The sequence below is a fragment of the Gadus morhua genome, chromosome 16 (assembly GCF_902167405.1).
Source record: "Gadus morhua chromosome 16, gadMor3.0, whole genome shotgun sequence".
NCBI lineage: Eukaryota > Metazoa > Chordata > Actinopteri > Gadiformes > Gadidae > Gadus > Gadus morhua.
Window position 1 is genome coordinate 27,484,568 of NC_044063.1, and position 12,656 is coordinate 27,497,223.

The 12,656-nt window shown below is 46.8% G+C and overlaps 1 protein-coding gene across 1 annotated transcript in view; it reads left to right on the plus strand.

Moving 5' to 3' along the window:
- The window catches only part of ttn.2 (titin, tandem duplicate 2), a 219,533-nt gene that overhangs the window by 26,215 nt on the left and 180,662 nt on the right, over positions 1 to 12,656 (plus strand). Inside the window, 12 exon segments of the mRNA XM_030381745.1 lie at positions 82 to 345; positions 601 to 861; positions 952 to 1,212; positions 9,406 to 9,669; positions 9,749 to 10,009; positions 10,107 to 10,367; positions 10,474 to 10,734; positions 10,827 to 10,971; positions 11,071 to 11,239; positions 11,384 to 11,615; positions 11,773 to 12,057; positions 12,517 to 12,642. Coding sequence (XP_030237605.1) covers positions 82 to 345; positions 601 to 861; positions 952 to 1,212; positions 9,406 to 9,669; positions 9,749 to 10,009; positions 10,107 to 10,367; positions 10,474 to 10,734; positions 10,827 to 10,971; positions 11,071 to 11,239; positions 11,384 to 11,615; positions 11,773 to 12,057; positions 12,517 to 12,642 — 2,790 coding nt within the window.

Consider the following 12,656-nt stretch of genomic DNA (forward strand, 5'->3'; position numbering starts at 1 on the left):
CATACACCAGCATCTTATGTAATGTTTATGTATCTCACTACAATAATGACTTTAACACATCATGTTCTCTTATCTTCACAGCCATTGATGTCCTGGTGCCACTGAAGGATGTATCATCTACTGAGGGAACCAAGGCTGTTCTGGAGACCAAGATCTCAGCTCAGGACATCACCTCTGTCAAATGGTACCACAATGATATGCTGCTGACAGCCAGTGAGCGAGTTCAGATGGTGTCCAAGGGGGCCAAGCAGCGTCTGGTCTTCAACAGGACCTATGCCTCCGATGAGGGACATTACAAACTGGTTGTGGGCAAGGTTGACACCAGCTGTACACTGTCAGTCGAGGGTAAGATGATCAATTATTTAGGAATAGCTAGACACTATTCAAATTGTGGGAGACTTGGGTGAAACCAAACCTGTTGGATCTGAATGAGATATATATATATATTTATTTGTTGTTTGTTTGTCCATGTTGTTGACCTACTTTGTGATACCTTTGCCTTTATACTTGTAATATTTGTATGTTTTGCTGTTTCAGAGGTGTCTAGTATAATATGTATTATTGTCACATTAGTGATTATTCATTGTTTCTTTTACACAGAGGTGAACATCACAAGACATCTGGAGGAAAAGGTATGCTCTGAATCCCAGAACGTCATGTTTAGGGTGGAGGTGTCCCATTCTGGGATCGATGCAGTTTGGAGCTTGAAGAACCAGCCCCTCAAAGCTGGGCCCAAGTACAAGATGGAGTCAGATGGAAATATGTACACGCTTACCATCATAAACACCATGAAGGACAATGAGGGCCAGTACACCTTCCATGCTGGTGAAAAGACCTCCAATGCCTCGCTCTCAGTCTCTGGTATGTTCTTACTTCATTAACAAGTGATTTCTTAGGAGGCAGTTCCTTCCTGATTCTAAGATGTAAGTGGCTTGTTTTCTCCATCACTAGGGGGAGCCATCACCAGACCCCTGCAGGACGTGACAGTGGCAGAGTCCCAGATGGCCCAGCTGGAATGTGAGGTGGCCAACGCCAAGGCTGAGGGCAGGTGGCTGAAGGAAGGCCAGCCTATTGACTTCAGTGACAACGTTGTGAGTGAGGTGGAAGGAGCCGTCCGGCGCCTGCTGATCATTATCACCAGACCCCAGGATGTAGGAGAATACACCTACCAGGTTGCCAGCTCCAAGACCACGGCCAACCTCAGAGTTGAGGGTAGGTTTCAAATGCTCAGGCAGAATCACACTTCTTCCACCAATCACTTAATGGGTCAGTGCAAAGGTGCAAAACCATCGCTTTTCCAAATCTCTTCAATGTCTTGACAAGGGGTGGCCACGGCCTCCTTGATAAATCGCTGGCTCCCCCTACTGGCGTTCCCTGGTGCGTTGCATATGCATAATATGCTTTGTATGCATAATATGCTTCTATCTCATCTTTTACAATCTGTGCTATTCATTTAAATAAATGATGATGAAATGATGAATCCAGCCAACCCCAGTTAAGGCTTTGTCCATTACAATTCATGTACTGATTATTACAATTCATGAAAATAAAAGACCTAAAGATCACAGAAGACTAGACCTATGTTAAAGGTGACATATTATACCACCTGGTGGTATAAAATGTCAATGTCTCCTTTAACCCGTAACATCTGTTAAACACGAAAACAGTATCCAGTAGAGATACAACAGTTGAATAGGGATCTGGCTTACCTCTTAGCCTCTTTAACAAGTGGCTCATGCCAACCACCAAGGTTTCCTCCACATAGACTTTAATTGGGCAGGTCTTTTTTTGAGAGAGAGAGAGAGAAAAGGAGAAAGACGCCATCCGCCATCTACACTTTTTCCAATACACTGACTATTCCTTCAAATGGTAAAATCAAATTTCAATTTAGAGCTGCCAGCAACACACTGATTGGCTCTTGCTCTGAGTAGCCCCTCCCGTGCTCTGAATCAAAACATGAAACATGACCATGAGGGAGGAAGAACTGGGGTAAGCGCTTCCCCGCAGAGAAGACTGCCGTCCGGATTCAATGATAGAATTCAAGGATCCGATGAGGGACACCAGAAATACCTGAAGTCAAATCTAAATCTCAACGAGAACTAATTTAATAGGCGCTTTTGGTGTGGAAAAAGGAGAACGTTCTATTGCATTCCTACTGACTGCCAGAGGCGGTGCTTTAGCACTGGAGGTTAAGGTTAGTCGACTAATTATACCAACAAAGTGACACCTGGGTGACCCGAGAATATCTATATATTCCGGAAGTCACCCGAGGATCTGTTCTTTCTATCTTCTCACGTTAGCGGACTTGGAGGACACACAAACATTGTTTGTTGTAATATACCATATTAGCTTGTCGCAAGTAGCCTTGTAACCCAAGGGTTGGTGACTTGATTCGACTTCGTCCACCAAAGGCTGCGACTTGCAATTAGTTCGATTTCGGCTGCGTTCAGCGGTGAGAGCAGTGTGTAGGCTACGCGTAGCCATCGGCTAGCTCAGCAGCTAATATCACCTTTCCACATTTGCTTTAATTCGCTGAGAGCGTCAGTCGGCGGCTAGTCGCTGTGTTATTCTTTCAGTCTCGCACCGTTGCTCTTGTGCTTTCGCCTAAGCCCTGTTGTTAATTTGTATGTTCGCCAGTGCGCGGCTTGGGGTTCAAGCCGCCGTCACTGTATTCTTCTAGCGGTGTTGCACTGTTGCTCGGGTGCTGATTTCGCCTAGACCGGTGGCGTACTTTGATTTGATGTCCAGTGATCGGCTTGGGGTTCGAAAGGTCACCATCACTTTATTTTCCTAGTGGGGTCGCACAGTTTTTCGGGTGCTCTCTCCGAAGCCCGTTTGGCTCAGGCTACTTAATTTGCTGGTCAGTGAGCGGCTTAGGTCTTCCTAGAGTCGCCGTCACTGTGTTATTTTGGGGATGTTGCATCGTTGCTCAGGTGCTTTCGCCTAAAGCCTGATTGCCTAGCCTGCTTTAATTTGCTCTTCAGTGGGCTGCTTGGGTTTTCAAGGCTCGCCGTCACTGCATTATTGTACTGGTGTGGCTCGGGTGCTCTCGCCTAAAGCCCGATTGCCTAGCCTACTAATTAATTTACTTCACATAGGCTAATTAATTTTTGCAGGGTTAGTAAGTGCCCATAATTGTGTCGCCTGCATGGCCTCCCTGCAAGCGGAGGATGGCCATGACCAGTGCCCTGCATGACTTGGGGTTGAGCACCTGAGGGAAGCAGTGTCAGATAACCCAAGCATGAGCTGTAGTTTCATGCCCCATGGACTGAGGCTAGCTAGTAGTGGTGCAACGGTTCAAGAGTTACCCGTGATCCGTACGGATCAACCCTCCCGGTTCGGGACGTAAGTGATCCGCGGATCGGCTGATAAAAAAAAAAGGTTGTGCGTTCACATGATCATCGCATGTTTAAATGACAATTCCGGTATTTACAACATCATCAAGAATTGTAGTGAATACAGCCCCCGTCGCGTTCCACCTGGCGCTCCGCAATTCCCATTGAAACGGAAACCGGAACCGGAAATGTTTGGTTGGTTGTAGTCTTTTCGCTCGGTTCTCCGTATCAACATTATGGCTAGAACCGAGCGAAAAGACTACAACCTACTTGCAATGAGCAATGAGTCTTCAAACAGAAATCAATGGATTTACAAAATGCCAAACAAAACACGACAGAAACTGTACCTCGCCACCATACCCGATGAAAAAAAAGGAAGATGAGGATGTCTGCATTGCCTTGGGAGAGTGCAGATTCTAAACTCTCCCCAGGCAAAGCAGACATCCTGAATTTAAAGTTGTAAATCCAGGGTTAGGGATTATTTACTATCCATGTTAAAAATAAGAAGGAATAATGCCTCAGATTGCAATTTTTTTCAAATATTGACTATGCTTAAAGGAAGCAGGATTATTACCTATTTATTCACTTCATTTTGTTTTTACACATTTGAAGATTCTATTTAAAGTCACATTTGTCTTGTTATCTTTTTTGTTGCTGTTGATCCGAAAATGATCCGACCCGTGACTCAAAAACCGTGACACGATCCGAACCGTGAGTTTTGTGTTCCGTTGCACCCCTACTAGCTAGCTTGGCTGAGGTGGAGGGCGGACCAGGGTTGCTCCCTTCGGGTGTTCCAGTGAAACCAGGTGCCGTGCCTCAGCAGCTGGGGGACCCCCCAGGAAGTCCTGTAAGGTCAATAACTTGGCAAACCAAGTGGATACGCTTTCAAACAAGGTTGCTCAGATTAAAGCCCCCCTCCTACCAGCTCAGGGTGTACCAGCCACGGCGAGTGACCCTGCGACTGCGCAATTTACTTACCCAGAGGATGACATGCTGTCCACAGCTGCGTCCTGTAGTTTCTTTACAGAGGAGGAGGAACAAGGGGTCGATGAGGTATCGTCCCTTGCCTCTTAGGTTTTTTCTTAAGGGTCTGTGGGGGGCCAGGCCGTTACACTGTTAGACCAGCCACGCGTATGGCCCTGGCAAGACTGGGGTAAGATGAAGCTCCTGTTTCATCTGCACCTGTGAATGCCTTTTTTCCGCAGGCCGCTCAACCCCTCAGTTTTCTCTTTGCCCCCCGCTGAGCCTTACATCGCAGAGCTTCATAGATGGTGACCAGATTCAAAGGCTCTCTCCCATCAGACTAGTGATGGCAGAGCTCTGGCAACGCTGATACTTATGGCTTGGACCGGTTAGCTCCGATTGAGCCTGCTATAGCATCCCTGGTTGTCTCCCCAGATGAGGCTCTGAGAGCCGATGCGCAATGCCCTCAGCCCCAGTCCCAGATTACGGATGACCTCCTTACCAGGAGTTACAACATTGCTGCCCGTATGGGCCGTCTTGGGAATTTGCTTTCTCACATCGTTCTTGCTCTGTCTCAAACCATACGGGGGGTAAGGTGCTGATTCTTCAAGTGATCCACGGATCGGCTGATAAAAAAAAAAGAAGAAAAAAAGTTGTGCATTCAAGTGATCAGTGCATGTTTAAAGGACAATTCCGGTCTATAGCACATTGAGCCCCCTTTCTGGTTTGTCTAGGATGAAATATAGTGGTTGACACACCGAAATGTTAACTATTGGTCCTGCCTCAGGTAATTGGCTCATTTCGATTCGCCCCTGCCTTCTTCAGAATGGCTGGCTTTGGGAATTCACAAACCTGTCCTTAAAACAACCCCAAACGTTCGTTTTCAGAAATGTGCAACTCAACGAGTGGTTAGTGGTGTTCGTTGATGTTCCTAATCAAGTATCATAGTGAAACAGTTTCTGTCGTGTTTTATTTGGCGTTTCGTAACTGAACCGGAAGCGGAAATGGGCTATTTATTTTTGGTTGTAGTCTTTTCGCTCGGTTCGCTGTGCTTCCTTTGGACACAGTTTCTATTTCATTTAATTTACCATCCAATGTTAAAAAGAAGAAGGAATAATGCCTCAGATTGCACTTTATTTTGTTTAAATTATTTTTATGGATTTTTATTTTATGTAGACAAGCATTTTTTTTTATATTTACTATGCTTAAAGGGACCAGGATTATTACCAAATTTTTCACTTTATTTTCTTTTTACACATTTGAAGATTTTATTTAAAGTCACATTTGTCTTGTTATCTTTTTTGTTTTTGATCTGAAAATGATCCGACCCATGACTCAAAAACTGTGACACGATCCGTGAGTTTTGTGATCCGTTGCACCCCTACTAAGGAGCTAGGCAGATTATTGTCAACTGTTACGTTGGCGCGCCACCAGGTTTGGCTGCCGCAGTTGCCCCTTTCGGAGGTTTGTCGACGGACCCTCCATTCACTTCAAGTGTCCCAGGTCAGACGTATGGGCCAGTTGCTCTTCAGGCCCTGGAGCAAAGTGTACAGGCTGGCCAGGCTATCCAGCAGTTTGCAAGCTTACGACGAGCAGCTCTGCCTAATTCCAGGCCTGGGGCCTCTTTGGTACCCCATGCCAATAGCTCTCAACCACTTTCAGGTGGACAATCGAGGGGCCACTGCGCCACGGGCAGCATTTCAGGCGCCAAGAGGTCCGGCGCCTAGCACCGCCCCCCCAGTGCCCCTAGGGGCAGGGGGGGTAGGTACTTAAGCTCAAGGGCCAGCCGTCGGACACTTTTCTCAGCAGCACCTGGGCTACTGGGAAGAGCAGACCCTTGGATGGTGTCCAAGCTATCCAACGGGTACACACTCAAATTCCGACGCGGGCCCCCAACATTCAGCGGGATCAAAGTTACTGTGGTCAAAGAACCCGACAGACCCCTGGTCCTGAGACAGGAAGTAGCCACCCTCCTTGGGAGGGGTGCCATCAAGGTAGTAGAACCTCAAGAAAAGCTTGATGGGTTCTACTCAACCTTCTTTCTGGTACCGAAGTAGGATGGCGGGTTTCACCCCATTCTGTACTTGAGAGGGCTGAATCAGTTCCTCAAGGTTCTTCCCTTCCACATGCTGCGTGTTGCAGATGTCCTCTAGGCTTTTGCTCAGGGGGACTGGTTTATGTCAATTGACCTGAAAGACGCTTACTTTCACGTCCCTATAACCCAACATCACAGGCGGTTCCTCCGCTTTGCATTTCTGGGAAAGGTGTACCAGTTCAGGGTTCTACCGTTCGGGCTGTCTCTGGCCCTGCATATATTTACACGCTGTATAGCAGCAGCCCTGTCACCATTACAGGCCAGCGGTGTGGCGATACTAGTTGACTGGATGACTGGTTGGTCATTTCCCCAACTCAGGGTCAGGCAATCAGGGACACAGCCATGCTCCTCAGCCATATGGTCCGGCTTGGCCTCATGGTCAATTTTACCAAGAGCAATCTTACACCATGTCGGGTTGTGAGCTATCTGGGGCTGGTGCTCGACTCGGTGGCCATGCAAGCCTGCCTCTCTCCAAAGTGTGTAGCTACCATTCTGCAGCTGCTACAGCACTTCAGGCGGGGGAGGTTGCTGGAATACAGTCTCTTCCTTCGACTGATAGGTATGCTGACCTCAGCATCCATGGTGGTCCCACTAGACCTTCTCAAGTTGCGTCCTCTTCAGATCTGGGCGAATGTTCAACACTCGGACCCCAAGTGGCAGAGAAACAAGATGGTCAAGCTGTCTGGACTGTGCCTTCGGGCCATCAAACCCTGGAGAGAGAGGGCCTACCATTTTTACTTCAAGGGCACTCTCCACTAGTTTGCTCTATGCAAACAGGTGGAAGTTCTTTTCACAGTGGTGCGTGGCACAGGGCGAAGTGCCAGAGACTTGCTCAGTGGGAGTGATACGCCACTTTCTGCAGTCTGTGTTGGACAACAGGAGAGCTGCTTTTACCTTGCGCGTTTATGTGGCCGCGATCTCGGCCAAACATGCAAGGGTGGATAACCAGATGGTAGAGTCCCACTACCTAGTCAGGCAGTTTCTGAAAGGAGCCCAGAGGCTTCAACCACCACAACCCCTGAGGGCACCATCATGGGACTTGCAAGTAGCTCTGAGGTCCTTATGTCTACCCCCTTTTGAGCTAAGTTAGTCAGACCTGACATGGCTGTCCATGAAGACGGCATTCATCCTTGCCATTGTTACTGCAAAACGGGTCGTGAAAACCAAAACGGGTCAGGACTTGTGCTTCCTACCCAAACGATTGTCTCCCCATAATGTAAACCAATCAATCAAGTTGGCTGCTTTCAATCCCCCAGGCTCTCCAAGGGGTGGAGGAAGAGTGTCAGACCCGCTGTGCCCTGTGCAGGCGCTTAGGGCATTCAGACCCGCTGTGCCCTGTGCAGGCGCTTAGGGCATATGTTGAAGCGACAACCAGCTTGCTTAAGACAGATAACCAGTTTGTCTGTTACGGGGGCTGCAGGAAGGGGGCTGCCCTGTTGAAACAGAGACTTTCCCACTAGATTGTGGATGTGGCCTTGAATGCATATAGAGCACAGGGGCTTCCAGTGCCCTTGGCAGTTAAGTGCCGCTCTATCAGGAGTACATCATAGGCTGCCTTGAAGGGGGATCCACTTCAGGACATTTGCTCCGCGGCTACATGGTCCTCATCATGTACATTTGCACGGTTCTACAGAGTTAATATCATTGCTCCTCATCCTGTGGCAACGGCTGTCTTGTCGACGGCTTTGAGTCCTAAATTGGTGAGTACTCTTCGTGAACTTTTTGGTATAATTTATCCAGTGATAAAACCACCCCCTCTGGCGGTCAGTAGGAATGAAATAGAATGATAGTTAAACGTTATAGTTAGACGTATGTAACTACGGTTCTATGAATTCCGGATGACCGCCAGAGTTCTCTGTCCCTCAGACTTCTCAGATTCCGCGAGAAGGTCCAGTTGGAAAAGATCCTCGGATGACTTCCGGAATATATAGATATTCTCGGGTCACCCAGGTGTCACAGGTGACTTTGTCGGCATTATTACTCGACCTGCGCGTGCGCAAGATGGAACATCCAGTGCTAAAGCACCGCCTCTGGTGGTCATCCGGAATTCATAGAACCATAGCTACATACGTAACTATCGTTTCCACCAATGTACACATGTTAAAAGTCAGTTTAACCTGAATTACACTCTATGTGCGTTACATACACATAGAAGCTACATAGGCAACGCAGAGCTAGTGGAAACATTACTAACATCCATTTAAATCATCTGGAACATTCTGAAATTTGAAACGTAAGACTTAAGGTTAACACATGAATATACGGCTACATAACACATTGTTGTTGACCTCGAAATGTTAATTGTACCAGTTGTAGACTATGCACATCAGGTGGTTCATAAAAGTTACTCTCCAATAAGAAACTGAATTTAATCTCTATGCGATTCCTCTTCTATTAACACGCATAGGCTTTTGGTTTTTCTTGTGATATGTGTGCCTCCCCAATATTTTAAAGGTCCAGTACGTAGAATTTAGCAGCAACTAGCGTTCAGCTTGCAGAATGGCAACCAACTAAATAACCCCATACACCCTTATACACAACAACGGTAAAAAAAAAGGATCACAAATGGGTCTTGGAAATGGGGGTAACACAACCCTCATTCTGACAATTCTCTCTATTTTTTTCAAATGCAGTCTCTTTGGAGGCATTTGTCTGTTGCAACATGGCGGGAATCACAGAAGAGGTCCCGCGCCACATACTAACAGTTGATACTTATCTTCATGGGATTGAGCATTAATTCAATTAAAGAAAAAAAGAATTACATTTCTACCAAGTCTATACCTCTAGATGCCACTAAATCCTACTCACTGGAGCTATGAGTAGACAGTCTGTCCACCATCACGAAAAATGTCTGAGGTTGCCACTGCTTGATAAACACAAACAGGCTGCCAGAACTCACTGTGCATGGAGACATTTTGTACATTCTGAATTATTTAGAAAAGGAGCGATTTGAGTCTCTGGTTGGCAGCTGTAATGACTAGAATTTAAATGGTCTCCTTTCATTGATTGCAGCGGTGAAGATAAAGAAGACCCTGAAGAACCAGACCGTGACGGAGACTCAGGAGGCGGTGTTCTCCCTGGAGCTGACCCACGCCGAGGTGAAGGGAGCCCAATGGATCAAGAACGGCGTGGAGCTGATGACCAGTAACAAATATGAGGTCACCTGTGAGGGCATGGTCCACACCTTGAAGGTGAAGAACTGCAACACCCAGGACGAGTCTGTTTATTCCTTCAAACTGGGCAAGCTGTCTGCCAGCTCCAGGCTCAACGTGGAAAGTAAGTCACCTTGTATATCCGCCTTGTGACTATTCTGGTGTTCCAAAGCCCTGTTGACGTGTTTTGATTTTTCTCAAAGCTATCAAGATTGTGAAGAAGATAAAGGATGTGACATCACTGCTGGATTCTACTGCTTCCTTTGAGATGAGTCTGTCACATGACGATATCCCTGTGAAGTGGATGTTCAACAATGTGGAGATCCTGCCGAGCAACCAATGTAAGATCCTGATGGAGAGGAAGGCCCACAAGCTCATCATCCAGAACTTGGACTCTAGTAACACTGGAGAGTACACCGCCGTAGTGGGACACCTGCGATGTAACGCCAACCTCAATGTAGAGGGTAAGAAGCCTGCTCTCCAAACTGTTGAGCAGAAGGGTGTAGATGTTTTTATTAAATGTGAATTCAACTTTTGATTGCATTCTCTTTTGAACTTCAGCTCTGTGCGTGACCAAGCCCTTGAAGAATTTGGAGGTACCAGAGACCCATGTGGCCACATTGGAGTGTGAAGTTTCTCATTTCAATGTCCCCTCTACTTGGCTGAAGAATGGTGTGGAGATAGAGATGAGTGAGAAGTTCAGGATTGTGGTCAAAGGCAAACTCCACCAGCTCAAGATCATGAACACGAGCACTGAGGACTCTGCCGAGTACAGCTTTGTCTGTGGAAACGACAGAGTCTCTGCTACTGTTACTATCAGCCGTGAGTTGAATACAACCAATGACATGGAATTTATCATGACGTGATACTAGCTTTCATATTGATGCAGTTTAACTACAGTACACTTAATAATCTGTTTTTTCATCAGCTATTCTGATCACATCCATGCTGAAAGACCTTAACGCCAAAGAGAGAGATACCATTACTTTTGAGGTAAATGTCAACTACGAGGGCATCACCTATAAGTGGCTGAAAAACGGAGTGGAGATCAAGTCGTCTGACAGATGCCAGGTTCGCAGCAAACAGCTGACTCACACTCTCAGCATCCGAAATGTTCACTTTGGAGATGGGGGAGAGTACAAGTTCACAGCTGGATCATCAGCCACGGCAGCAAATCTCTTTGTTGAAGGTATTTTAACGCTACTCTACTCAAGCTCAGTGTTCCTTCTTTAATGTTTTGTTTTTTCAGTGGGCTTATTGATGTGATTATTTGTCCTCCAGCTCGATTGATTGAATTCACAAAGAAAATAAAAGACCTAAAGATAACAGAGAAGAAGAGGGCTACTTTTGAATGTGAAGTTTCAGAGCCCGACATCAAGCCAATATGGATGAAAGATGGACAAGAGTTGGAATTATCAGAAGAAAGGTATTTTTGTTGCTTTTGTTTTGTTCAACATCCACTTTTCTCGTAATTTTTTATACGGTTTAAATAAGTGGTGTTATCTCTTCTCTTTCCATTGTACAGATACGTTGTTCAGGCTGAGAAGTTTGTCCATCGCCTCATGATTCAGACGGTGCGTATGTCCGACGCCGGGGAGTATTCAGTGGTGGCCGGATCCAGTGTGTCCAAGGCTCACCTCATCGTGGAGGGAAGAGACGTCAGAATCACCGAACCAGCTGACAAGACCATCACAGTGAGGCACACAACAAGGGCCAGCAGAAATACATACACCTTGGTCCTGTCCCGACCAAGGCAAACAATGATGAGGTGTGAATGCAGCATCTACCACATACCTATTGCAAACTTAATAGTCCGAACCTTGTCTTTTTCTTTCAAGGTTTTGGAGAAACAAAGAGCCACCTTTGAGTTTGAGGTGAATGAGGAGGATCTGGAGGGTCGCTGGCTGAAGAATGGAGTTGAGATCCAGTTCTCAGTTGAGGAGAGGTTTAACTACGTGTCCATCAGGAAGATCCACCGTCTCACCATCTCTGAGACATACAGAAGTGATGCTGGCGAATATACCTTCATCGCTGGCAAAAACAAGAGCACCATGAACCTCCATGTCAACAGTAATTCAAATATTATATTCATTTATTTTACATTTGACCAAAAATGCAGGGAATGCAATAAAGATACAAAAATATATTAGACTTGCATATCATGACACCTAAATATGGATTTAACTTACAAAGTTTGGACCTGAGTCTCATTTCTCTTCCTCTTTAGTCCCAGAGCTCCCTCAGATCGTCAAGCACATGGAGCCCCAGTCAGTGGAGGCTGGAAAACCAGCTCGCTTCACTGTCACAGTGACTGGTGTTCCCCAGCCACAGGTCTCCTGGTACAAGAACTCCCAGGCTTTGTCTTCTGGCTTCAAGTGCAAGTTCCTTCATGAAGGAAACGACCACACTCTGCTGCTTATTGAGGTGTTCCCAGAGGATGCAGCTGTGTACAACTGTGAAGCCAAGAATGACTACGGAGCAGCCACAAGCACTGCCCCACTCAATGTAGAAGGTAATTGCACCTCTGCATGTCATTCAAGTAAATGCTGTGGAGGAGGTGATGTGGAGGTCGTGGTGCTGATGTGATGATGTGAAGGTTGGGATAGTGAGAATGTGGAGCTTGTTATGGTTCTGATGTGGAGGTTCTGATGTGGAGGTACTAATGGTGGGGAAGGGAGGTTTTGATGTGGATGATGTGAAGGTGGTGATGGGGAGGAGGTGAAGGTGTTGATGGGGAGGAAGTGGAGGGGGTGATGGAGATGAGGGAGTCAAGGAGATGATGTGGAGGTGGTGATGGAGATGATGTGGAGGAGGTGATGGAGAGGATGTGGAGGTAGACATGGAGAGGATGTGGAGGTGGTGATAATGAATCTGTGGAGGAGGTGGAAATGGTGATGAGCTGATGATGTGGGGGTGGTTATGATGGATCTGTGGAGAATTTGAAGGGGGTAATGGTGTCTTATATCTCCAGTGTCTGAGGCGGTATCTCCGGACTCGTCTGCGCTTGTCGCTCCTCCTGTGGTTCTGTTGCCCGTCGCTGACACCTCCACACCTGAGGGGATGCCGGCACGCTTCCAATGCCGAGTGCGTGGAGAAGGTAGGCGGATCTAG